Source organism: Phascolarctos cinereus, unplaced genomic scaffold (assembly GCF_003287225.1).
Source record: "Phascolarctos cinereus isolate Bilbo 61053 unplaced genomic scaffold, phaCin_HiC Scaffold_3;HRSCAF=262, whole genome shotgun sequence".
NCBI lineage: Eukaryota > Metazoa > Chordata > Mammalia > Diprotodontia > Phascolarctidae > Phascolarctos > Phascolarctos cinereus.
In genome coordinates this window covers 142,844,479-142,870,534 of record NW_027555736.1, presented here as the reverse complement: position 1 = coordinate 142,870,534, position 26,056 = coordinate 142,844,479, and the positions used below count along the sequence as shown (strand labels likewise).

Below are 26,056 nucleotides of genomic sequence, written 5' to 3'. Positions count from 1 at the left end.
GGTTGTGAGAGATATAGGTAGATATCTTATATGATGTTTAGGCTCTCTTATTGGTTGAGGTGGTCAGACCGTCCAATGATTCTTAAATTTTTCTTCTCGATCTGTTTTCCAGTTCAGTTGTTTTTGCTATTGAGATCCCTTATTGTATTTTCTTCTCTTTTTTCAGCCTTTTGACTTTATTTTAATACTTAATTGTCTCATGAAATTGTTGGCTTCTATTTAATCCATTCTGATTTGTAGGGAGTTTGTTGCTTGAGCAAGGTTTTGTGTCTTATGCCAAGTTGTTAATCCCCTTTCCAGTTCTTTCTTCCATAGCTTTTATTTATTTTCCATTTTCTTCCTCAAGTGCTGTCATTCCATTTATAAAACCTTCTTAAACTCTTGCTTCATCTCTTCTAGGAATTCTAGTTGAATTTGTGCCGAAGATGTGTTTTTCTTTGAGGCACTGCTTATAAATGTTTTATTTATTCTCTTCTGGGTTTTTTTGTTTTTTTTAGGGTCCCTGCCACTGTAATAGCTTGTTTTGGTGGGATTCTTTTTTTTTTTAATCCATTCTTCCAGCCTACTTGCTGACTTTGGCCTTGATGTTAGCGCTGGGCTCTGCCACACTTCTGAAGGGACATTCTGGACTGGTCCTATTGCTTCTTCCTTAGCATATTGAGTATTGTGTTACACCAGGATCTCAGGGACAGGCTGGGGACCTGCAAGCTTTCAGTGTTTCTAGACTTGTCTGATCTAAGACAGAGTTTGATTGCTACCAGTTCCTGACCTGGGTTTCGATCTGAGCAAGAATAAACTGTTGCTGGACTCAGCCCCTATCAGCTAGCTGAAAAGCTCTATTGATTTAGAGTGGCAGAATTGTAGGTTCCCCTTTGATTTGGTTTGGGATTCCTGCCTTGATTATTTCTGTACAAGCTGGACTAGATGCTGGAAGTGAAACTGTCCTCTGTTCGTGGGGTCTAAGCCAAACCACTGCAGCTGCTGCTGCCGTCTTCTGAATTTCCTCCTTTCTATACACAAAAGCCCAAGACCTCCATCCCCCAGGATGCTGCTCTCCTCTGTAGGTCCCCTTCTCACTCCACAGCAGATCTGTGACCTGGAACTGCGTAGTAGTCAGCAAAATTGCCAGTTGGCACTTGTCCCCTCCCAGAGCCTCAGTACAGGTCTGGCACCTGTTCCTACCCTGTGCTCAGCCTCTCCTCGAGCATAGCAGGCTCTGACAGCTGCATGCTCCTGCTCTGGCCACATTGCCAGTGTCAGCAGACCCCCCGAGCTGTCTCCAAAGGACATGCTGTTATGTTTTGGGGATTTCTTCCATCAGAATTTGGGCTGGTGCATTTTCTAGATACCTTTTTACAATGCCCGGCATATAATATGTGCTTAATAAATATTTATTTACTGACTAAAAATAAAATTGTAGACTTGGAGCCTAGAGACCTGGGTTCAAGTCCTGACTCTATTCCGTACTAGCTGCGTGACCTTGGGTAATGATTTAACCTCTCAAAGGAAGATGCCAGCCTGTATTGGTTAAGGGATTTTCCTATACCAGTGAAATTACAGGGTTAAAAAAAAAGATTGTAGAAGAAGAACCATATAGTATAATTTACCTTACATTCTTACTTTGTTTAGATTAGCTGAAAGTTCTATATTATATAAAATTATAATCAGAAAAATGGAGGTGAAAGTGGAAGAATATCTCAGTTTATCTAGTGAATCTACTGTAAGTTACAGAATTTGGATCAAGGCTAAGACTATTTTTTTTTAAGGCTAAGACTTTTTATAAGCCAACTAGCATTTTTAAAAAGGCAGACTATTTCACAAGAATCATGTTCTCCATTCCCTTCCATTCCCTCCACAAACAGTTATTCAGTACTTTCTTTGTACAATTCATTGTGCTTAGGTTCTAGGGAAAATCAAAGGTAAATAAGGTACAACTCTTGCCTTCAGAGGGATCTTAGTGTAAGTGTTGGGGGTAAGATGTGCCCAGGTACTACTAAAACAACTTAAAATCTATGGGTAAAAGAAATATATATCATTAAGACAAGATGATCTCAATTTAGTTCAGGCACTTGGGTAAGACTTTAGGGAAAATTTGTCACTTAGGCTTTTCTTTGAATGACCAAGCTGGGATTTCATCAGGCAGAGATTGGCAGGGACAAGAGGCATAGGTGGTAGTTTACAGAAATGTGGAAAAGCGTAGGCCATGATTGAGGGACATAAGTAATCTGGTTTGGCTGGAGTGTAGAGACTGCTAGCAGCGTGATATAAAGGATGTGGTGTTCATATTCCATTTGTATAAGTTGTCTTCTCTTCCCCTAATTTTTCATATTCGTGTGTGTATGTGTAAATAAGTTTTTAAAAAACTCAAAGAATGTGCTGTGTCAATAAAATGTTTGCTTTTTGGGGCTTTACAGACCGTTTGATAGGCTTGCCAGAAGGTCGTGCTCGAAATCACAACCGACCACAACAGATCCCAGTCCTGGCTGGAGTTGTGATTGAGGATGTAGCAGTAGGAGCCGAACATACGCTTGCTTTAGCATCAACTGGAGATGTGTATGCCTGGGGCAGTAATTCAGAAGGACAGGTACATTTATCTTTTTTGTCTGTTTCTGTGATTCCTAGCAAAATTGTAGAACATTTATTAAAGGGATAGTTAGTGGACATCTGTTGAATCCACTAATTCTCAGGATATTCTTGCCTCCTTTTCTCTTCTTTAAAATATTTTATTTATTTTTTCTCAGTCAATAAGCATTTATTTTCTCTCCCTGCTTCTCAAGAAAAAATTGAAGAAAAAAAAAAAAAGAAAAACACAACCTTTGTAACATGTGTAGTCAAACAAAAACAAAATTTTGTATTATCCATGTACGGCAATGTCTTCTCTTCCTTTCTCTAACAGTTCAGCATCTGAATCAGATTTTCTTTCTCCCCATTCCCTGTAGTGATCTTGAAGACTTCAGCATTCATGTCGGTGTTCTTTTAAACACGGTGATACCACATCTGTAGTACTATACGTTTTGTGCACCACAATTTTAGCAAAGACCTTGATAAACTGAGGCCTGTACAGAAGAGGGCAACCTACATAATAAAGGCCTCAGAATTATATCAGAAGAGGTTTGGTTGAACTAGGATTGTTTAATCTGAAGACTCAGGGGAGGACAAGATAGCCATAAAATGAAAGATGGATTGGACTTTTCCTGCTTGGTTGTTAGAAGGAAAACAAAAGAACAAGTAATAGATGTTAAGAGAAGTGGATTTTTAATTTAATGTGTAGTCCATCCTCCACTTAGCTGTGAAATTGATATTCTTAAAGTCCAGGGCTGTTCAAGTCTCACCCCTCTTCGATAAGCACCAGTGAGAAGTCAGAGCTAGGAGTAATAGTTTGAAAATTTCCAAGAAGCAAATTTAGGTATGATATAAAGAGAAACTTCCTATGAATTGGAGTTATCCAAATTTGAAATTATGTGCCTCTGGATGGTAGTGGATTCTCCTCCCTAAAGGTCTTTAAGCAAAGGCTGGATAACCAATCCTTGGATAAGTCTTACAGGGAATTATTCAGATGTGGGTTGACATATTTGTTTGCTGTTCAATTAAAAGTTAGAGTAGATGACTTCTGAAGTCTCTTTTAAATCTGCAATCCTGTGACACTAATCATTCTTCATTGGAAGCATTGTCTGACATAAGCTGTAGCCATAATGTAAAAATACACAATATGGGAGGAATATTTATGTTTCTTTTATCCCGTTACTATAAAGTGTGAGGTATAAATGAATATAATGAACATTATATTAAGGTATTGGTGAAAGGAGGGGAAAAGTTATTTTTAAAAACCCTGTTAGATGAAATATAGCCAGAAAACATGCTTTGGTTATTCTTAAAAAACAATAATATGTCATTTTTTCCTTCTTCAGGAACTTGGGTTAGGGTTAAATGGACTATAGGTTAAACATTTATGTGATGGAGAGATGTTCAAGGACAGGGCTGTTCGTTCCTTAGACAGTACAGGGTCTGAGGCATATTACATTAGGTCATACCACTTTTTTTCTCCCACCTGCTTCCTTAGACATTTTAATACAAGTAAGATCTCTTTAAAATAGCCTTGAAAGGGACAAGAAGTCACATGAGCTGCAACAACCTGAGGTTGCCTTGATGGTGAAGGAATTTTGATTCCCTGAGTCACTGACCAGACTTCTCTATTAGTTCTCATCACTGAATTACACCCCCATTCCTCCATTCAGCCAAAGTGTAGGTCCTGGGTTTAGAGAGGCACGGTGGCTAAAGGAGTAGCCTGTATCTGACACGTAGTGTCTGTGTGACTATGGGCAAGCCCCTTAAACTCTTAGTGCGTTGGGCAACTTTTGAAGGCAGTACAGTGCAGTAATGCCATATTGAATCCTGACTTTGTCACTTATTACTTGTATGCTTTGGGGAAGTCTAAGAGACTCTCTTAAGTCTCAGTTTCCTTATCTGTAAAATGAACGGGTTGCTGTAGATGATTTCTGAGGTCCCTTCTAGCTTTAAATATTTGATCCTCTATGCGTTTTTCCTGATTAGAGTCAATGTGGTGGAACACACAGGCAGCCAGGTGGCACAGTAGATAAAGTGCCAGGAAGACTCATCTTCCCAAGTTCAAATCTGGCCTCAGATTAGTAGCTGTGTGACCTTCAGCAAGTCACTTAACCCTCTTTGCCTCAGTTTCCTCATCTATAAAATGAGCTGGAGAAAGAAATGACAAACCACTTTAGTATCTTTGCCAAGAAAACTCCAAATGGGGTCATAGAGTCGGACGTGACTGAAAACAGCTGAACAACAATAACATGCCTGTGTCCTGATGAGAGACAGTGTGATATGGTAGGAGCACTGGATCTAGATTTAGAGGCTCTAGGGTCATGTCCTGCCTCTGAGACTACAAGTAGTAACTTGTATCACCTTGGCCAAGTCCCTCCATAGGCCTTAATTTCTTCACATGTAAAATGAGGAGTTAAATTGGATGTCCTCTGAGGTCCCTTTCAGTTCTAGATCTATGATTCCATGGTCCTATGATACTTATGGTGGTTTATCGTACTCTTTGATGTGGAAGATTCTTATGTCCAGATTAAGGATGGCAAGAAGAATTCCTTGTTGGCCATTAATTTTAATATATTTGTCAAAAAATCACAACACAATTGTCATTTCTTTAAGTGTGGGTGGTCATATTTCTGTTATCTGCCTCAAAAGGTTGTTATGAAAAGTCTTTTCCAGCCCTTAAAATGCTATATAAATAAAGTTGTTACCATTATTATGTTCCTCTACTTTTTACCCATCAGTAGAGGTTTGCTATCGCTTTTTAATGGGAAAAAGAAGTGTAGACAGTGAGAGCCGCCTATAGGAACTTGTTATGTTTCTCCTTTCCAATATGGAGCTATTCAACGGATGAAATATTAACTTTCAGTTAACAGTGCATGAATTTGCTCCTCTGTGCAAAAATTAGAGATACTTTGATTTCATGGGTAACTTTGCTTTCTTTTCAAAGAACTCATTTCCTCTTTAGAATTAGAGGCCATGGCTGTGTTTGATTGTTAAGTGTCTCATCTGCAAGGTTTGGAGTGATGATAAGGATAAGTTAAATGAGCTATTTCCAGACGAATTTTCAGGAGACTGGCAGTCTAGGCTTGTAGAAGTGATCGTCATGAAAGAAACATAATTATGTTTGTTATTCTTCTGATGGCAGTGATTAGAGCAAATGCTAGTAACTTTTGTCATTTTAATCATATTTCATAATCTTTGTTTCCTCTCTAATTCATTCTGCTTTTATCAATTATAAGCTTGGACTGGGCCACACTAACCATGTTCGAGAACCAACTTTAATAACAATTCTGCAAGGGAAGAATATTCGACAGATTTCAGCTGGCCGTTGTCATAGTGCTGCATGGACTGCTTCACCTGTTCCACCAAGAGCACCAGGTGAATGCAGTATTTTTTTCTTTTCCTTTTTTTTATTGACAGATTGGTTTGCTTTTCAGTTTTGAATTGCATCAAGTAATCATTCTGATTTAATAAAATCTTACCCAAGCCACTAAGCATTCTTCACGAAGGTAGCACTGCAAATCTTCTCACAGTATGAATCTTTCAAGATAATGTATCTATAAAGCACTTGCAGTGGAAAAAAATGACATTTCTAAGAATCAAAGAAGATCAAATTTTTACCAGCATATATAATAGCATTTTTTGTTTTAATGAAGCAAAGAATGGAGCTTTCTATTGATCATTTCTTTTGTCTGTCAAGGGATGCAGAGAATAAAAGTTAAGTAAGTTAATGAAGCTGTATTAGCCTAGTTTGGTGTATGGAGACATGCTATGGTTTGATATACTAGGCAAGCAACTCAAATTAGCATCGGTATGTCCTAATTTAGAACTGTCAGAAATGAGGGTCCTTAATATCTCCTTAAAGTCCACTGACGACCTTCCTCAGGTAATTGAGGCATCAAATTATTTAATTATCTCAGGAATCCTTGGCTAAGATGTGATGGTATCCTATCACATTGCGAGGTCCTTTCACATTGCTAGATTCTCCTTTCTGGCCATATGTTCTGGGGACCTATGGGAGTGTCTTGGCCTTGAATATACCTTGCAAAGATGGAATTTATTGGCTGATAGTTCTCAAATGAGGTTTTCTGCATAATAGAGCCTATGATGGCTAGTCAACCCCAAAAGATTTTTTTTTCTGTTAATGGATGGCATCTTCAATTTTCTCAGAAACATATTTACCATATAATGTAATTTGGAATTATACTTTATAAATTGTCATTTTCACCTTCCTTTCCCAGAGAACCATTACTTCTAACAATGAACAAAAAAGAGAAAAACTAAAAAAAGTTCAGTAAAACTAACCAACACAGGAAGAAAATCTGATATATACAGTGTTTCACACCTAGTAGTTTTCTACTTATGCAGAGGGGTGGGGGAAGGTTAGCACTTGTGTTCTAGATCTATCCTTTTCTCATGCTGTTAAAACTGTGGAGAATTATCATTTGTTTTTAATGAATCATGTTCTCTAAGGGGAAGAGCCAGTCATAGTCAAATTTTGTGTTCCTTTCACATTATGGCACTCCTAGTTCCTGCAGAATCCATAGTAGGCATTAAGTTAGTCACATGAGCATTCTGTTTTCAAGAGCTTTGTCTACTTTTCGTTATTTTTGTACATGTCGAGAACAAAATGAACCATGTAATTTTATTTTCATGGAAAAACTGTTGAAGTTGGATAATGTGATGTTAAACTTTTCTGAGTTGTTCCTAATTGAAACACAATAGCAGAGGAAGCAAAGACATGTTGCTATAATATAAATTCTAAAAGATTATTAACCTCTAGAATGTATTTGGTTTTTGTGGCAGGTGTCTCAGTGCCTTTACAGCTGGGTTTGCCTGATGCCATCCCACCCCAATACGGTGCTCTGAAGGAAGTGAGCATTCATACTGTAAGAGCCAGGCTTAGACTGCTCTATCACTTTTCAGATCTCATGTATTCTTCTTGGAGGTTACTGAATCTAAGTCCCAATAACCAGGTAAAACATTGTTGGAGGGGAGGGGAAAGAATGTAATAAGTAATTCTGCTTTAAGCATTTTTTAAAAGCATACTATACATTCGTAGCTAATGTTTTTTTTTCCTCAACATTTAAGTGAAATGGAAAATATTAGTGGTAAGGATGTCACCTAAGAGACCAGTCCTAAGATCAGTGATAGGGCTGGGATAAGAACGGTGGTCTCCTGACTCTCAGCTAGGTGTCTTTTCTATTAGACCGGTGAACCTCTCTACCCTTTTGCATATTTTGATATGTCAGAAGTTGAAGCTATTCCAAATGACTAAGCATTTGAAAACAGAGTCTCTTTAATTTATGTAAAGCCTCATGTATAGTTTTAGGACTTTTTAACATTCAGTGTTTGGCCAATTAACAAGAAGATTCTATAGTATACATAAATGTTGGATTTATGCAACCACAATACCTTTACAAATAACCATGGCCTTCCTGCAGTAAAGTAAATTTTACCCAAATTATAGTCTTTTTATAATAACTTTTAACTTTAAGGGAAGGAGCAGTGTGGTTTAAGTTTTTGGTATATTTTTGGTAGAGAGGCCTGCTAATATCTGTTCCTAAGATAATTTTACATTGATTCCACTAATAAATAAGTTCCCTCAGAGCAAGAACTGTTTTTCAGTTTTGTTTGTGCATCTCTAGCACTTAGCACCCTATCTTGAACATAGTGCTTGCTGAATTAAATTGAATTATCTGTTCATTATCCTTAAATTATTTTTTTTTCTCAGACATCTAGCAGATCAGGGGCAGGGGGAGGGAGGATAAAAAAATGTTAAATGTTTCCAACATATTCATTAGGTACATGAGATTTTCATTCTAATAATGAAAATTATTTCTAAGCCTTGGTATATTATACTTTGTGAACGAATGAAAAAGCACGTATGAAGTGTTTACTGTGTGCCAGACTGTCTGCTGAGCACTGGGAATGCAAATACAGAAAGCAGTGACAGCCCCAAGAAGCTTATATCATAATGGTGAACACATACGAAGGGGCATAGTAGCCAAGGAAGGGAACTTTGGGCCAGAAGGACGGCGCATGACGCCTTTGGGGGAGTAGATGGTATCCCCATAGTTCATGAATGCAGGGTAGAAGGCTGCTAGTGAGGTCGTGGAGAAGGCAGTTAGAAAAGTAAGGTTTCTTATACCATTGCCCTTTGTTACAGAATAGCACATCTCATTATAATGCTGGAACATGGGGAATCGTACAAGGACAGCTTAGACCTCTGTTAGCACCAAGAGTCTACACGCTCCCTATGGTACGGTCCATAGGGAAAACTATGGTGCAGGGCAAGAACTATGGTCCTCAAATAACTGTAAAAAGAATATCAACAAGGTTAGTATCTGCATGGTGTATATTTTTAAATTATTGTCTGGAATTCTTCTGATGAATGTTTACAGTTAGTAACATCACAAATCACACCAAATGTAATTTATTTAAATACCTACCTGCCTTGTTTATGCCCTGCTGGTCTTTAGATAGTTACCAATAGGCATTGTGAGCTTTGGAGAATATACAGTAATGTGTGATGTAGCGACTGCTTGCAGGGCGGGGAGGTGGGAGGAGGGAGGTTGTTTGTTTTATTTTATTTTTTTTGCTAGACAGTGGGGTTAAGTGACTTGCCCAGGGTCACACAGCTAGTAAGCGTCAAGTGTCTGAGACTAGATTTGAACTCAGGTCCTCCTGACTCCAGGACCAGTGCTCTCTTGTGCCACCCAGATGTTCCAGGTTGTTTATTTTGTTTTATTCTGTTTTAATACCAAAGGAACCTGGAGCTAAAGGTTGATTGCTTTATCCAACATGATACATGCAATCTATGAGTAGATACCTTCTGTCTCTAAGACTGTTATGGTAATGTGTGAAAATTTGTGAGAGTTGATTTTTATTTCCTCTCTGCTTTTCTTTTAGAGGTCGAAAATGTAAGCCTATTTTTGTACAGATAGCAAGACAAGTGGTTAAGCTAAACGCTTCAGACCTTCGTCTGCCCTCTCGAGCCTGGAAAGTGAAGCTGGTTGGAGAAGGAGCTGATGATGCTGGAGGAGTATTCGATGATACAATTACGGAGATGTGCCAGGTATTTCTGATATCTGGAGTGCTGGAAAGAGTCACTGATGTAGGGGCAGTTTTGTCTTTTATCGATGGTTCCATTAGGAACCAAGTTACATATATGTTTGCACATTTAATTTTTATAAACTAGCAGGATATATTTATGAATTAGTGCCCTGAACTTAGTGGGCTTTTAATAAATGTTTGAGTTGGACTTAATTATGTAAAATGATATTACTGTTAAGTGTGTAAAGGCCATATTTGGATTTGTAGAAATGAGTGTCAGCATATTGCTTCCTATTAGTATTTGTGTCTGCATTCTAATGTTTTGATCATTTGATAGTTTTAAAAGACGTATTTGCATTCCCGAAGTCGGAAAGCGTCTGTGCTCGTAGTCTTTCCAGTGCTTTGGGCAAAGGTTAGACGTGCAGTCTTCTAAATCAGAGTGCAGCCCACATGAAATTTAAACTGTTATTGGGAAATGCTTAACAAAATAAATAAGACTGCAGTAGGACATAGATAATGTTAATAGGTAGTTTTCCAAGTAAATGTGTGTCCTGCAGGGATCCTTATATATTGTTTAGTTGCTCTGTTTCTATTTGAGTTTGATACCACTGCTCTAAGGTAGCATTTCTAATCCTAAAACCCCCATTTCCCCAAGGGCCCTATGGATAGACTTCAGGCAGTCCATAAACTTGGATGGGGATCTTTATTTCACAAACTTATAACTGAAATTAGCATTTCCTTCAGTTATTATTATAAACAATATTATTCTGAGAAGGGGCCCACAGGCTGAATTCACCAAACTACCAAAGATGTCCATGACACAGAAATGTTTAAAAACCCCTGGCATAGGGGTGAAATCTCAAGAAAATCCCAACAGACTCACAGCTTTGACCTTTCAGATCCACATTGGCAGCACTGACCTGATATTGGTTCTAAAACATCTAACTTGTAATGGTATCAAAATTTGCTAGTAGTACGGAGCCTGTACTAAAAGAATCTCTGACTAAATAATGTTAGTGAAAACCTGTCACTTCAGAAGCTGTTTTTCTGGTGTTTATTTGATTGCGTCCTAGCAATATGTGTTTCACAGCTATTCCCAATTCCTATTTATATGCTGTTTGTTTTCTTACTGTGGTTCATCTCACTGCTAAATATTTTCCATGAGGTAGATTTCCTTATTTAGTTTTAGATAGAAAACTTAGAAACCTGTGAAATGTGTAAAAGTAAAGAACTGGTTGGTTGTGGCATATTACAGTTTTATTGAAAAGCTTTTTTTTTTTCTCATCTGGGGGATAGAGATTGGGAAATAAGATTAAATGCATTCAGGTAATTTTTTTTGAGGCACTTGATTGTTATTTTTGAAGAAAATATGTTTTTAATCTGACAGGAACTTGAAACTGGTGTAGTTGACCTTCTTATTCCATCCCCAAATGCTACAGCAGAAGTGGGTTACAACAGAGACAGGTAAGTTAGTATGAATTTGCTCAACACCTATAGTAAATTCTACAATCTGTGTCATAGGACCTTGAGTTGTCTAACCTGCTAAATGGTACTACATATGATCTGTATCTTAAGAAATTTTTGGTTTCATGAAAAGATAATCCTATAAGGCTAAAACTAAACATTTTACGTTTTATAGCATTTAATTACTAGCTTCTTTGCCTTCTGGATTTGTAACAGTTATAAATACAGGTTATTTGGAAGATATAGAATTCTGAAATAAATCTTATATCTTTATTTTACCTAACTTTTATTTATTATGCTTTTTTAAATATTCTGATTTTTTAGCGAAGGCCATATATTTAGATTATAGTACTTCATAGATTTTGCATCCTAACTTATTACTAAAAGAACTGGGGAAAAGTTTGTCCAATTTCTTTTTTTTTTTTAGGTTCCTTTTTAACCCATCAGCCTTCTTAGATGAACACTTAATGCAGTTTAAGTTCTTGGGAATTTTGATGGGTGTTGCTATCCGTACCAAGAAACCTTTAGATCTCCACTTGGCTCCAATGGTTTGGAAACAATTGTGTTGTATCCCACTCACATTAGAGGACCTGGAGGAGGTGGATCTGCTCTATGTGCAGACCCTCAATAGCATTCTTCACATTGAAGACAGTGGGATTATGGAAGAGAATTTCCATGAGGTGAGTTAACCAACTGCAACTTCTTGTTATTGTTATTTATTACAGGACTTACATAAGTTGACATTAATAGGAATATTTCTTTAAAAATTCAGGTTCTAACATATAGTTGTCATGTAGTTTGACTCATTTTTCTTGGTTGCTTGCGGCAAATATAATCCATCTTGCTGCTGCTAAAATACCTGCTAATGGGGAAAAAATCCTATCACCCTCAGTTTGCACTGGTGGCCCTCCATTAATGTGTTACAAAAAGGGAGGATCAGGCTCTGGCACAGTGAATAGAGTAGTGAACCTCAGTGTTGGGAGCGTTTTTTAACCTTGAAACTATATGTATACACACTATGATATGGTGAATCTATTTACATTTTTTGGTTAAATTTTTCAGTTTTAAGAAATAAGCATACTTTTTATTCTCTATTTCTAGATGATTCCACTTGATTCTTTTGTGGGTCAGAGTGCTGACGGCAAAATGGTTCCTATAATCCCTGGTGGGAATAGTATCCCACTTACGTTTTCCAACAGAAAGGAGTACGTAGAGAGGGCTATTGAGTATAGACTTCATGAAATGGACCGGCAGGTAAGATGAATATTATGCTTTTAAAAATCTGACGTCAGCGATTCTGATTTTTGCATTTCAGCTCTTGGGAATGAACGTTTACTGTATTTGATTTGTGTATTTAAATTTCAGATCCTAAGTGAAGGCTTTTCATAGTAATAACTCAATATTTTTTTACTATTATTAATTTATTTACTTTTAGTTTTCAACAATAACTTCCACAAGATTTTGAGTTCCCTATTTTCTCCCCATCTTGCCCTTCCCCCCACCCCAAGACAGCATGCATTCTGAATACTCCTTCCCCTAATCTGCCCTCCATTCTACCACATCCCCCTTCCCCTTTCTATTTTCCTGTAAGGCAGTATAGATCTCTATACCCCATTGGCTGTATATCTTATTTCCTGGTTGCATGTGAAAACAATTTTTTAACATTTGTTTTTAAAACTTTGAGTTCCAAATTTTCTCCCTTCCTCCCCTCCTCTCCCACCCTCATTGAGAAGGCAAGCAACTCGATACAGGTTATACATGTGTAGTCATGCAAAACACTTCCATAATAATCATGTTGTGAAAAACTAACTATATTTCCCTTCATCCTATCCTGCCCCCCATTTATTCTATTCTCTCTTTTAACCCTGTCCCTCCTCAGAAGTGTTTGCTTCTGAATACTCCCTCCCCCAGTGTGCTCGCCTTTCTATCATCCCCCCTGTCTCTTATCCCCCTCCCCCGTTTTCATGTAGAGTAAGATAGATTTCCATACCCAATTAAGTATGTATGTTATTTTCTCCTTAAGCCAAATCCAGTGAGAATAAGATTCACTCATTCCCTCTCACCTTCCTCCACTTCCCCTCCATTGTAAAAACTTTTTCTTGTCTGTTTTATGTGAGATAATTTACCCCATTCTACCTCTCCCTTTCTCCTTCTCCCAGTATAATCTTCTTTCACCCCTTAATTTTATTTTTTAGATATCACCCCTTCATCTTCAATTCACCCTGTGCCATCTACCCATCCATCATCCATCTATCTATCTATCTATATACATATAACTTTTTTTCCCCTCCAACTACCCTAATACTGACAGAGGTCTCATGGTAACTCAATATTTTTAATAGTATCATTTTCTTTCCAACATATCTCACCTGTTCTAACCAATGCCATTCTAAGAATATCCTAAAAACATCTTAATAATTTGCAGCTTTTTCTTTGCTAATTAATGCTGATCATCTTTGTACCTAGAATTCTTTCCTCTTCTTCACTCTGGTGCTTAAGAATCACCTTTTACATACAGCTTTCTCTGACCAGTGTGTGTGATTACCCTTACCTTGAATTTCCTTAGCATTTAGTATAACATAGACTACACAGACACCATTTCTGTGCTGCTGTAATGTGCATATGCACTTAATGCATGAGTATAAAGTGCTAATGTTAATATTAGTTACCCTAAGAAACTCAAAGGAAAGAAAAAGATGGTAGGTAATTAATAAATGTTTGTATGGATGAATGAGTACATATAGGTTGGGGAAAGGATAATGTAGAACAAGTGAGAATAGAACTTACGTAATTATTAATTTGTCAATAAAGTTTTACTTATAAAGTGATCTAGAGCTTTCTAGAAAGTGAAATGAAGGCTAGTGAATGGAGGTGCTAAGTTACAGAATCTAGAGTCCATTTATTTTTGGTTGTGCTATTGACTGTTACTTGGCCAGTCATTTTATTTCTGTCTCAGTTTTTCTATAAAGTGGATAAAGTCATACTTAATTAACAGCTGCTTCACTGGTGTTTTTGATTTCTGAGAAAATTTTAAGGTATCCAGAGTCTTTTGGACCAGATGATCTTGTGGATGTACAAAGTCACTGTTAGTCTACCATTATAGTAGTATACAAGGTGTCATTCAGTCGTTAAACATTTATTAATCACTTGCTGTGTGCCAAGCATTGTGCTACAGCTCTGGGTATACAGAGAAAGGTCAAAGACTGTCCCTGCTCACAAGGAATTAATAATCTAGTGGGGAAAACAACAGCAAACAAATAATGTACAAACAAGCTAACAGGATAAATAGGAAATAATAAACAGAGGGAAGACACAAGAATTGAGAGATTAGGAAAGGTTTTCTGTAGGAAAAGGAATTTTAGCTGGGTTTTGAAGGAAGACAGGGTAGGGTGGTCAGGAGGCAGAGATGAGAAGTGAGAGTGGGGGACCAGTGAGTGAAATGACTAGAACTGATCTGTGGAGGAATGGGAAGGCCAGAGTCACGGATTGAAGTGTACATTGAAGGGGTTGGGGGGGGGGGAAGAGATAACACTAGAAAGTTGAAGGGGGGAGGGTGTCAAGTAGTAGAGGGCCTTGATTGTCAAACAGGATTTTGTAGGTGATCCTGGAGGTGATTGAGAGCCCCTGGAGTTTCTTCAGTAAGGTGGCAAACTGCTTTTTGGATTTTGAACTGGTTGTCTTAGGCATCTCAAATTCAGCATGTCCAAAACAGAACTCACTGTCTTTTCCCCAGAACCCAAGCCTCTTCTGAATTTACCTTATTTCTGTTGAAGACATTACCATTCTTCCAGTCATACAAGGTCAAAGCTTTGGAGCCCTCCTCAACTCCTCTCTCTCCATTACCCAAAATATCTAATCACTTGCTGGGTCTTCTTTATTCTGCTTTCACGACATCTCATCCATCCATCCCTTTCTCTCCACTACCCTTGTTCAGGCCCTTGTCACCTCTCACCTGGTCTCTTTCAGTGGTCTACAAATTGGTTTTCCAAGATCTCCCTTCTCTAATCCATCCTCAGCACAATTACCGAAGAGCTATTCTTAAAGCACTGATAGGACTAGGTAACTTCCCTGTTTCATAAACTTCGTAGGCTCCCTCTTACCTCTGGGATCAAATACAAACTCCTCTGCTTGGACATTTGAAATTGTCACGCTTTGGGCTTCAAACTGCCTTTCCACCCTGACATATCACCCTCCTTCGTCCATCCTTTGGTTCAGCCAGGCTTGATGCCTTGCTATTCCTTATACGTGACATTATATCATGTGCTGTTATACAGACTGTCTGCAGTGCCTGAAATGTACTTACTTCCACCCTTTAGACTCCCCAGTTTCCTCCAAAGTTCAGCGTAAATCCTACCTTCTTCGTGAGGCCTCTCCTGTTATTGTCTCCTCCCACTTGAATTACCTTGAATTTGTTTTGTATAAATTTAATTGTTTTTTTACGTTGTTTCCCCCTGTATGATATAAACTCTTTGAGGACATAGACTCTCCCAGTACAGTGCCTGGTATATAGTAGCAGATTCTAAGCAGAATATTAAGTATGTAATTTTGAATTAAATTAAAATTTATGTAAAACATAAAATTAACATTAGACAATAGTCCTGTGTCATTGAGAGGCAGTGTGGCTTGGTAGAAAAATGACCTGGAGTCAGGAATTGGATCGAGCATAGAATATTAGTTGTAAGACCATGAACTTGCATCACTTATTTCAGAATGTTTGTATGAGAAATGTTTTGTAAATGTTACTCATTTACTATTATGTTATATCTAGTGTATGTATAATATGAATCTTACTAATTAGCCCCTGGAATGTAGATCACCTTGCACATGCATGCAGACACAGTATTATAGATACTCAGCTTGAAGAGACCACCGAGGTCATCTGACCCAACCCCTCTTCATTTTACAAATGAGGAATCTGAAACCTAAGGAGAAGGTGAAGTGCTTTTACCTACGGTCACACAGGGTATAAATGTCCAAGGTGGCACTGAATCTGGTGCTCTTTGTGTTGTATCACGCCACACATCTGTCTCTGTAGCACCCAACCATTTGCACACAGTTATATATGAAGGCCTGCCATATTGTCCCAGTATTATTCTGGATGATGAAAGAGGAATGAAAGAAACAAGTGGCCATAGTCCTTGTATTCAGAGGCCTTAGTCTTGATGGAAAGTCAAGACAGTCACACACAAAACAACGTGAGATTGTCTTAGTCCATTACTTTTAAACAATAAGTGCTGTCAGTGAAGATCTAGGGACTAGTGTGAGGTGAAGGATAGGATGAAAAGTGGTTTCTCACAGATGGGAAGGTTTTGTGTGGAGAAGTGAGAACATTCCTGGTTGGGGAAGTTCAAAGGAATGGCCAGGTGCCTTTGGAGACTTGTGGCTTACCTGAAATAAAGCGCAGATCCTGAGGAGTTGAGGGAGATTCTTTTGCAGAAGTGGATCATGTGTGAGTAAACAGATCATTAAATTGTCCTTCACACTTTCTGGGGGCTTCAGGTGGCTGCTGTCCGAGAAGGAATGTCATGGATCATCCCAGTCCCCTTGTTATCCCTCCTGACCGCCAAGCAGCTGGAGCAGATGGTCTGCGGAATGCCCGAGATCTCTGTCGAAGTCCTGAAGAAAGTTGTCCGGTACAGGGAGGTGGACGAGCAGCATCAGTTGGTGCAGTGGTTCTGGCACACCTTGGAGGAGTTCTCCAATGAGGAGAGGGTGCTCTTCATGAGGTTTGTGTCCGGCAGGTCTCGGCTGCCCGCCAACACTGCAGACATATCTCAGCGATTCCAGGTCATGAAGGTTGAGAGGGTGAGCTCCTCTTTATCTTGGTCTTCCCCTTCATTATTGGTCAGTGCTTAGAACAAAGAAAAAAAGCAAGCTGTTGTTCTTACATGGGCTCAGAATTGATCTGATTTTAATAGAGATTTCTAAGTTCCTTCTTGATAGGTAATCAAACTCATCCAACACAGTAACTTACTATAATGAATATTTCATAAATTCAAACCAAATGCAGAGTGCTACTCGCACAGCATTTCCTAACATAGAATGTTTCTGAGCCATGTTCAGTATTGAAGTGATCAGTCGTTTTGTAGTCAACATTTTGTTTACTTTTTCCAAATCATCTTTGAACATTTTTTATACTCGAATATGAGTTTCCATTAGGAATTAAATTTTAGTTACTGAAGTATTCACCAGAATGAATTTGAATATAAACAACATCATGATGTGAGCCCACTTATCTAACAAAATTTGGCTTTCTGTTATGCTGAAAAAGTTATTTGTAAATGAAACACAAGGCTTTATTTCTTCATCCTGATTGATGAAAGAAGCTTTGTGTAGGTCCATATAGATATATATGATCAATTTGTAAATGACTTCAAAATAAGAAGGCTGTGTTGTTTAGATTATAAAATCTGCAACCAAAAAAAAATCAGCTAGGCTCCCCCTTCTCCCCCCACACAAAAAAAATGGTCATCTAAGTTTCATTGTGTTTTCTTTAGCGGCAACATCTGTAAATCTTCATCCTCAAATACAGTTCCTATAGCTTCTAGCTCTGTAGGTTTGGAGGCCTTAGAGGACTTTTCTTCCCTTGCCTGTCTCTCAGGAGAGGCCAGGCACAAGAAGTTGTCCTGTGAAAGAGATTTTTTTTCCATATTTTTTCCACATTAAGGCCTTGCCAGAAACTATGAGAAGATAATTTTTACTGTTTCAGAGAGAAAAAGAAAAAGGAAAATATTCAGTTTATATTCACCTCTGAAAAAGAGCAATGCCTTTTTTGCTTGATATATATAAGTGCAGCCAACCTCAGTAATAACTAATGTGCTGCCTCTATTCTGTCTCTCTAAAAAATAACTTTAATTACGTGGAAAGTTTAACAGTTTAATGTGCTCTTTATGCTGTTTAGATAGTTTCTTTGATTTTCAGATTTGATTTAATCATCCCCATCTCCTTCCATTTTTTCCTACAGTAGAAATTGATAGTTCTATTTGTTTCCAACTTGACATCTTTTAATGCTAGATCTTACTGTAAATAAGAAGTCTTACATACTGCTGCTACAAGCCTGACTCTTTATTCCCCAAATATGGCCGTCTAGTAGCTAGTCTGTGTTTATGCCAAGAGAAGTGTGCCAGAGAGAGTAAGATGGGATTTTTGTTGTTTTCAGACAGTTGTCCTTCCCCTAAGTAGGCCTTGGTTGACAAGGCTAGGAGAGGCTTGGGGTTCTATAGTCAGGTGCCTTTTCACCTCCTGATGAGTCTCACTTCAGTGATTTGATTCCAGGGTATGACTGTTGTAGTAGTAGTAGAATCTCTGAGGTCCAGGATTATTTCATGCTTAGGTTGTGGTTATGAAAGTTGAATAATGGCAGGAAGAAAAATGTGGCAGTAAACAGTGTCCTTTTCGGTTTCTTCTAATAACCATACTCATAGATTTTTTTTTCTTCTCCCTACAGCCTTACGACAGCTTGCCTACCTCACAGACCTGTTTCTTTCAATTGAGGCTTCCACCTTACTCCAGTCAGCTAATCATGGCAGAGCGTTTGCGCTATGCAATCAATAACTGCAGGTCGATAGACATGGACAATTACATGCTCTCCCGCAATGTGGACAATGCAGAGGGCTCAGACACAGATTATTAACCTGTGAACAAAATCATCTTCCTTTTATTACAGAACAATGCCCAATTCCAATTCAATGTCAACACACTTTTATGGTAAACATAGATGTTTTAGGAGCATAAACCAACATTATAAACAGTGGCCACATTTAGTTACTCTAAATGTAACAACAAAAGAGAATAGATGTTTTTATTTTTCTGTGATTGTAAAAAAACAAAAAAACAAAAAAAGAAATTAAAAGTGCTCTCGGTAAGGTTTTCTCCCCAACCCCCCTCCTAAGCCCCTTTCCATATTTTGGTCACTTTTGATAAGTTTGCATGGAGCCATTTGGTGCGTTTTTGGTTGGGAATGGTACATTTGTAAGCCCTCCCAGTGAACATTGAAGTTGTACATTGTGTATAATTGTTCATTAGAAAGGACAGTTTTACATGAATATTCATATATTTATTTTGTTTTAATTTGAATTGCCTGTGCAGGGTTCCTTATGCAGAGAAATAAAGCAGATTCAAGAATCTCTGTGTGATGATTTTGTTACTATCCATTCATCTGGGCCTCTCTCAAATGACTCTGACTAGAATGGTGTCATTGAGGCAGAGATCAGAAAACTGAGAAAATGAGGTTTTCGGTGCTACAAGAGCCTTATCAGGTTGGTGAGTAAAGACATGTACATTTGGCATCAAGCTTTTTAGCCTGGTTAAAGTGCCTGGATACTTGAATCATTAGCACATCAGATTTTTAACTTGGGAATCCAAGATTCAAGTCCTTATTCCAGTGAATGGTTTTTTGGCTTTTAAGACTGAGAATAGTATGGGTCCAGTGACAGATGTCTGTCTGACCAGGGCCAGATGAATTTAGAGGACCAGCTTAGCTAAATTCAGAGAGGCTTATCACTAGGTTGGCTACATGATGACCTTTGTAGACAACAGCACCTCAGAGATACCATATGCCAAGGCCCGGGAGGGATTTTGTTCAACGTTGTTGACAGCTATACCTGTGCTCATAAAACCATAAATCCTTGAGGAATTGTTGAACCTTGTTTGGTGTTTTTGAACCCAGGTGCATGCTTAGTAATGTACTGTGTGAAATTAATTTGGGGCTGAAGAGTGTGGCTGCTAAGAGATACGGCAGTGAAGGAGACATTCCAACAGATTTTTGGCAGATAGGCATGTCAGTTGTTTGAAGATTTGTGAACGTCTGGTTGGGGATCTCTGCCCTGTTTTGATCAACTAGAATGGATTTGAACAAGTTAGGATGGGAGTCCATTTGAAGAATGTTTTTTATGTCTCCTTTATACTTCTTAAACTCTTGATAAAGTGTTCGCTGTTTTGAATTTGTTCTCACATTTTCTTTTAAGATGAGACTAAATGTCAGTTTCGTTTTGTTCTCTTCTTTTAGAACTAGCCATTTTAAAAGCTGCCCAAATTTATACATACTTTGGAATGAAGAAAATAACCCAGAGCCTCCTTATTCTCCTAGTAGAAGTCAACAAATTAGTCATATGATAATAATCTGAATAGGTTTTATGTATTTTATCACTTTGTATTGTGTTTTATTAGTGATATATTGAGGACGATAAGGCTGACTTTGGTCTGATTTTGGCTTTTTTCCTTTAAATTTGGTGGAACTAATTAGTTTCAAAAAACAAGGCTAAAAATGGTAACATAGATAGTGGGCAAAATTGTGCAGTGAATTCCATCGACAAGTGCACCATTTTCATTTTTTTTTGCCACAGTTAAATGACTCTTACATGCTCCAGGTATAGCCTGATTTCCTTTCTGAAGGGAGGTTAAGAGATAAGAACACTTTTCTACACTCCAGGTTGTTAGGAAGGATGAAGGGTTCCTAAAGAAAACAGAAGCAAGGCTTCAATGGGGACAATAACAAAAGGCTTCTGGATTGGAGGAGAATATAGGAATGTTACACAAAAACGGAAGGAAAAGGTGCCTATACAATTAGAGCTTAAACTCACATTAAAAAGGGTAGTAAGTATTTGCCAGGTCTCTTGCAAAGCCAATTAAACTAAAAACTAATTTTCCAAGTTAGATAGTTTAGAGGAAAAGAATAGCAGTTGAGACAAACACAAACTAATCACAAAACAAAATCCAAGAAAGTAGACAGTAGTAAAATCCATGGCCTCAAGCATCCATGCATGAATTCCCAAAGGGGAGGCAACAAACAAGAAGTAGAAGTGAAGTCTTAAGAAATGCAAGGGGGTGTAACTGAGACATCATAGGTGTAACTGAGACTTTGTGGCATGAAACCCTGACTGGAATATGGCTCTGCATAGGCGTATTTTATTTAGAAGAGAAGAAGGGGGGTAGACTTGTAGGTGGAGAGTGGGGTTGGGGGTGGGGTAGCTTTGTGAATTAAGAAGATAGCCTGAATGGTGTGAGGAACTCCAGAAACCACTGAGGGGAAGCTGATGGAGGCTCTTGTTATTGGAATACACTAGAGGCCACCTGGACAGAAAAGAGATGGTGAGATGTTTGATAATATCATGAGCCTGTACAGAGACATGAGATAGTAATGGGGGAGGGGGGGACTTGAATTATCCAGGCAGACAGAGCAACTAACAAACTTTGTGACTTGTCTTAGTGGCAGTTCCACCTTTCAGACGGTGGGAAAACCAGCAAAGAGGAAATTCTGTTTTGGATATAATAATCTCACTATCAAGGATAAAATGGTTATTGGGGTGAAAATGATGGCATACGGAGAGGAAATGATCAATCACTCCATCCAGCATTGGTAATAGAGGAGAGGAAATTGGGGCTGAGTCTGATGTGCGCCTTAGATTTTGGGAAACTAGATTTCAAACAGTCCAAAGGAAAGATATGTTATGGAGAAAAGTGCTTCAGGGGAAAAAGTCAGTCCAGGTGGAATAGGAGTTGCTCAAGAATGAAATTCTGCGTAGTGGATAGAGCTCCAGCCTTGGAGTCAGGAGGACCTAAGTTCAAATCTGGTGTCAGACGCATAACACTTATTAGTTGTGTGACCCTGGGCAAAGTCACTTAACCCAGATTGCCTCACCAAAAAAGCAAATAATAATAATAATAATAATAATAATAATAATAATGAAATTCCAAACACAGAAAGGGAAGCAAGTGAGGAAGAAAAATGGATTTGTCTGAAGAGGCCAATGTGGAAACACAGGGAGATCAGCAACCAACCTAAGATTGGGGGGGAAGAAATGTGCAGAAGATGAAAGCAAGGCCAGGTAAGAAAGGGTGACTATAAAAAAGTTCGTGATGTGCTGAAGCTGGCAAAGGAACCTCAGGACAACAAGAAGGCGTAGGATCTCTGCTTGGGGAGAGGGGAGAGCATTGATCATTGATAACAGAGAAAGCAGAGCTGTTCCATTGTTTGGTTTCTGCTTTTCCTGCAAAGGAGACTGATGATTTACACTGGAAAGGGCAGAACAGAAATGACCAACAGAGATTTGATAGTCAGGATCAGTTAAGAAACAGGAAGGGTGCGCCTGGCCGCCCTTGATGAAATCAGGTCACCTGGCCCAGAAGAACTACATCCTGGGGGCTTGCAGGGACTGACAGATGTGATGATTATTGAGCTTCTGTCAGTGATACCTGAAAGATAATTGAAAACAGGTTCGGTACCACAAAACTGGAGAAGGGCTAATGTCCTAATTTTCGAAAAAGCAAAAAGAATAGAGCCTGCAAACTGTAGGCTAGTGAGCTTGCCTTCACCCTGGGAAAATTCTAGGAGGGATCATTGAAGAGAGGGTTACTAAAAATTAGGAAGGCAAAGGATGATGACAAAGCCAGCATGACTTCATCAATAACATATCGTGCCCCACTAACCTCATTTCCTATTTTAACAGGATTACTGAACCAACAGATGAAGTGAATGCTGTGTGTACAGTTTACCTTGATTATAGGGAAGCTTTTTGTTAGAGACAGGCCTGAAGCTGGCACTCTTTTCGGGTTTGATTCTGGGAGGAAATGAGGCCCTTATAAGGCATTGAACAGTTAGCAAAAGGAGTTTCACTTCTCTCTAACACAGCAAGGATATGCAACAAGCATGCAGTGACACTTGGCTTCCATTTTCACAGCCCCCTCATCTCTGTATGGAAACACATTTATTCAGCAGGGCAAGGTGCACAGATTTTAGACATCTACCAGGTTAGAGGGGCCATGTGGGTGGGACCTTTAGGTGAGCTCAAACAGGAGGAAAGGGCCAGTGAGGTCCCAGGGACTGCTTTGTTGCCTTTTAGGGAAAACATCCCTGTTGTACAGAAATGGGAGGTATGGTGAGGAGGAAACCCTACACCTATCACATGTCACCCTACAGTGACAAGATCCTAAGGCTCTCCTAGAGGGCATTCTACCATTTAAATATTTTCAGGGATTTTACTGGACAATCATCTTCATATAGGCTAGACTAAAGGGGAAAAAACCCTTCTCTTTAAACCCCTAAAGAGTCATAATAAAGAAAAAGAAAGGGAAAAAAAGTGGAGGACAAAAGTCAGAAGGGCTAGGCTTAGTTCCTCCCCTGTTAGCAAAGTCGAAGCCTTAGCTCTCAATCATCTGGGTTGTGTGATAGGTGTTGCCACACGTTTGCAGTTCCTATCAGTCTCTTAATGCACAGTGGTGAGGATGAGATGAGCCAGAGTAGCATGCAGAGCACCAGGGATCCAGCACGGATGATACCACCACCAGCACCGGCAGAGGTTTCCTCCTGATGTAAGGTGATGAACAGGATCGACACCAAAAACATCAGGGTCTCCACAGATGATAATGATATTTTGAGCATAGTCAACAATTCATCGTATATCAGAGTCATCTGTAGTAAAGTGGCTAAGACATAAAAGCCTTGTGCATGCAACCTAAATTATTATGGAGGTTCTCCCAGTACTGCTCCCTGTTCAGTATTCCCTGGATCACCCACCAAGACATTCCCCTTCAGTGAGCCACAATCAGGGGGATGATAGGAAACCTGGGCCCCCTTAGGTCCCTGTGGCGTGATGGCTCCCCTTCTACAGGGTCTAAATGAGGACTCTCACCCCCATCCAGGGTTGGAAGTTACCACCAAATCAGCTGGAAGATCCTTTTTCTTCCAAGTTAATACACGTGCATTATGGTTATATCAACAATCTCACATCTTTCATGTTATTAGCAAGCTTCCCAACGATACCACCCAATGGTCTTCTAATGCCCTTTTGGGGAAGAATTGTCTAAACTAGAGGAAAGGAAGGCTGCTCATTGAGGGAGGTCTCAGCTATTTTTCCAGGATGGTTGAAGCTTTCTGAGGGGGTAGTAGACCTTGAGGCCAAGGCAACTCTAACCTGGAGAAGGAATAAGGAAGGGCTGGAGAGGATCAACTGGAATTACATCCAAAAATAGTCCGTTTTTATCAGGTACGTTTTCCTGTAAACTGGATCCCAGAAAGCACTGTACCAGCTAGCCCTTCTCCTTCCTAGGATGATGTTGGTTTTTCATAGACAAAGCTTCAAAGAGTTTTACACTTGACCTGGGAATTCAGGTGTATGATTATACACTTTTAATTGACAGAGGCAAACCTCTTGCCCTGAAGTGGAAGAGTGCCATTTTTCCAGATTGAGTGCCACTTGGGTTAGGTATTTGTTCCAGTGGCACAGGAAGCCCAACTGGGCAAGAATAGCTCCTTGATCCTTAGTTGGGGGATCATGTGGTCTCATGTCTAGCGCAATGTGACGTCACCACACCTTGTGGACAACAGGCCGCACCCACCTTCAAACTTAGTTTAACAGCATACAGCGGGAGACATACAGCAAAATTTCTCTATTAATTCTAACCCCAAAGGGCTCAGCCTTTGATTGTCCAGTTTGATGGTCTTCAAGCCCTATAACATTTGATCAGACCCTTGGCCACTGCCCAGAATCATTGTAGATGATCATCACTTCCCCATTCTTCAAGACTCTCTCATACAACCTGGAGCTCAATTCTGTGGAATGATTTGCCAGGAATTCCATTCCCTAGTGTGTATACCCTTGTTACTGGATTAGTGGCTGCTGAAATCCAGGTGTATGCCTCTTTCATGGTGTATGGAACCATGATAAACTGCAAAATGGCATTCCTCAGGATTCAGGTCCTTATAGCTAGGAGCCCATTGGGCTAGCAGGATTTCAGGGCTTGGATTGGAGGCCTCAGTCTCTGGCATAGTTTCCACTTGTTGGTGAAGGGTGGAGGGACCAATACAAGTGTGAGTCTCAATGAACCATTTCCATTTGGCATTAGAAGCCTCCTGGGCCCTACCCATTTTGTCAGAGGGATTCTCTTGCATCATTCCATACCATGATAGTCAAAAAGTGATTTTATGACCCTATCTGCTTGTTAACAACTAGGACCCAGTAACAGGCAAGGAACTGCTTTCCAAAAATGATGTAGTAAATGGCCACTTTGGAGGGGTGGAGTGGGGAACAGCTTGCTTCTCTAGATTCTGCCTAGTATTTGTTCATTCTGGCCACCCCTTGGTGACTGCCTTAGACTCCATTCAACCTAGTTTTTATGGACAGAGACCTCAAAAAACATGGTCCACATCTTCTGTTGCTGTAGCCTGTTTTGGTCCCCACTTGAAAGAAGTGGACGTGCAGGTGATTTACTAAATGGGTGGGTACGGGTGAGAAGTGCATTTGGATATCTGGGTGGGGAATGTGGGTTCTCCATATCCTGAAGGGTCCAATAAGTCTCTGGTCTTCCATCTTAAATAACGGGGAAGTGAGTGCCAGAGGCTTTTTCCAGATCATTGCCCAGAATCCTTGGTTTTCCTCACCCACTGTATTGCCTTGAACTTGAGTGAGCAGTCTGGACCTGGATTTTCTTAGGGTTGATTTCCCATCATTTGCCTCTACTATAGGCCACAATCTAATGTAGGGCCTCTCCCAGTGTGGCCTATTTGGCCTGGTCATCATGTCCTCAGTATAGTAATATGTATCAATGCCCTCTTTCAAGTTTCTGTCCATCATGATGTGGTAGTATGAGGGAGAGTTCAGGTGTCCCCAGAGAAGGATGGTGAAGTTTTATTGGGCCCCTTCCCTGGTAAAAGCAAATTGTTCCTAACTAGTCTGAGCTACAGAAATAGAAAAAATTACATCATGCCATTCACCTTGGGCCTGGACCATGTGCTCCATGATAGTATGACCTTGACAAGGTCGGGAGCAGCTCTAGATGTAGTGATGGTTGTGATGATTGTGGGGCTTCCTGTAGTTCACCATAAGGCACCCATTGCTATCTGCCTTCCTCATGGGCGACACCTATTGTTGTAAGAGGAGCTGGTATTACAGAGTGCTCCTGCTTCAATATCAGAGATGAAAATAATTTTCACCACCCTGGGGGCCTCATATTTGTTGTTGTTCAGTTATTTCAGTTG

General features: G+C 39.4%; 1 protein-coding gene across 1 annotated transcript in view; it reads left to right on the top strand.

Annotated features, from left to right (window-relative positions):
- HERC1 (HECT and RLD domain containing E3 ubiquitin protein ligase family member 1) overlaps window positions 1–19,206 on the top strand; it is a 198,843-nt gene extending 179,637 nt beyond the window's left edge. The window contains exons 70-79 of the mRNA XM_078151198.1: window positions 2,415–2,584; window positions 5,802–5,940; window positions 7,369–7,538; window positions 8,732–8,901; window positions 9,475–9,640; window positions 11,006–11,082; window positions 11,510–11,762; window positions 12,184–12,336; window positions 16,582–16,887; window positions 18,530–19,206. Coding sequence (XP_078007324.1) covers window positions 2,415–2,584; window positions 5,802–5,940; window positions 7,369–7,538; window positions 8,732–8,901; window positions 9,475–9,640; window positions 11,006–11,082; window positions 11,510–11,762; window positions 12,184–12,336; window positions 16,582–16,887; window positions 18,530–18,715 — 1,790 coding nt within the window. The 3' untranslated portion in view covers window positions 18,716–19,206. The remainder of the gene's footprint in view (window positions 1–2,414; window positions 2,585–5,801; window positions 5,941–7,368; window positions 7,539–8,731; window positions 8,902–9,474; window positions 9,641–11,005; window positions 11,083–11,509; window positions 11,763–12,183; window positions 12,337–16,581; window positions 16,888–18,529) is intronic.
- The last annotated feature ends 6,850 nt before the right edge of the window (window positions 19,207–26,056 follow it).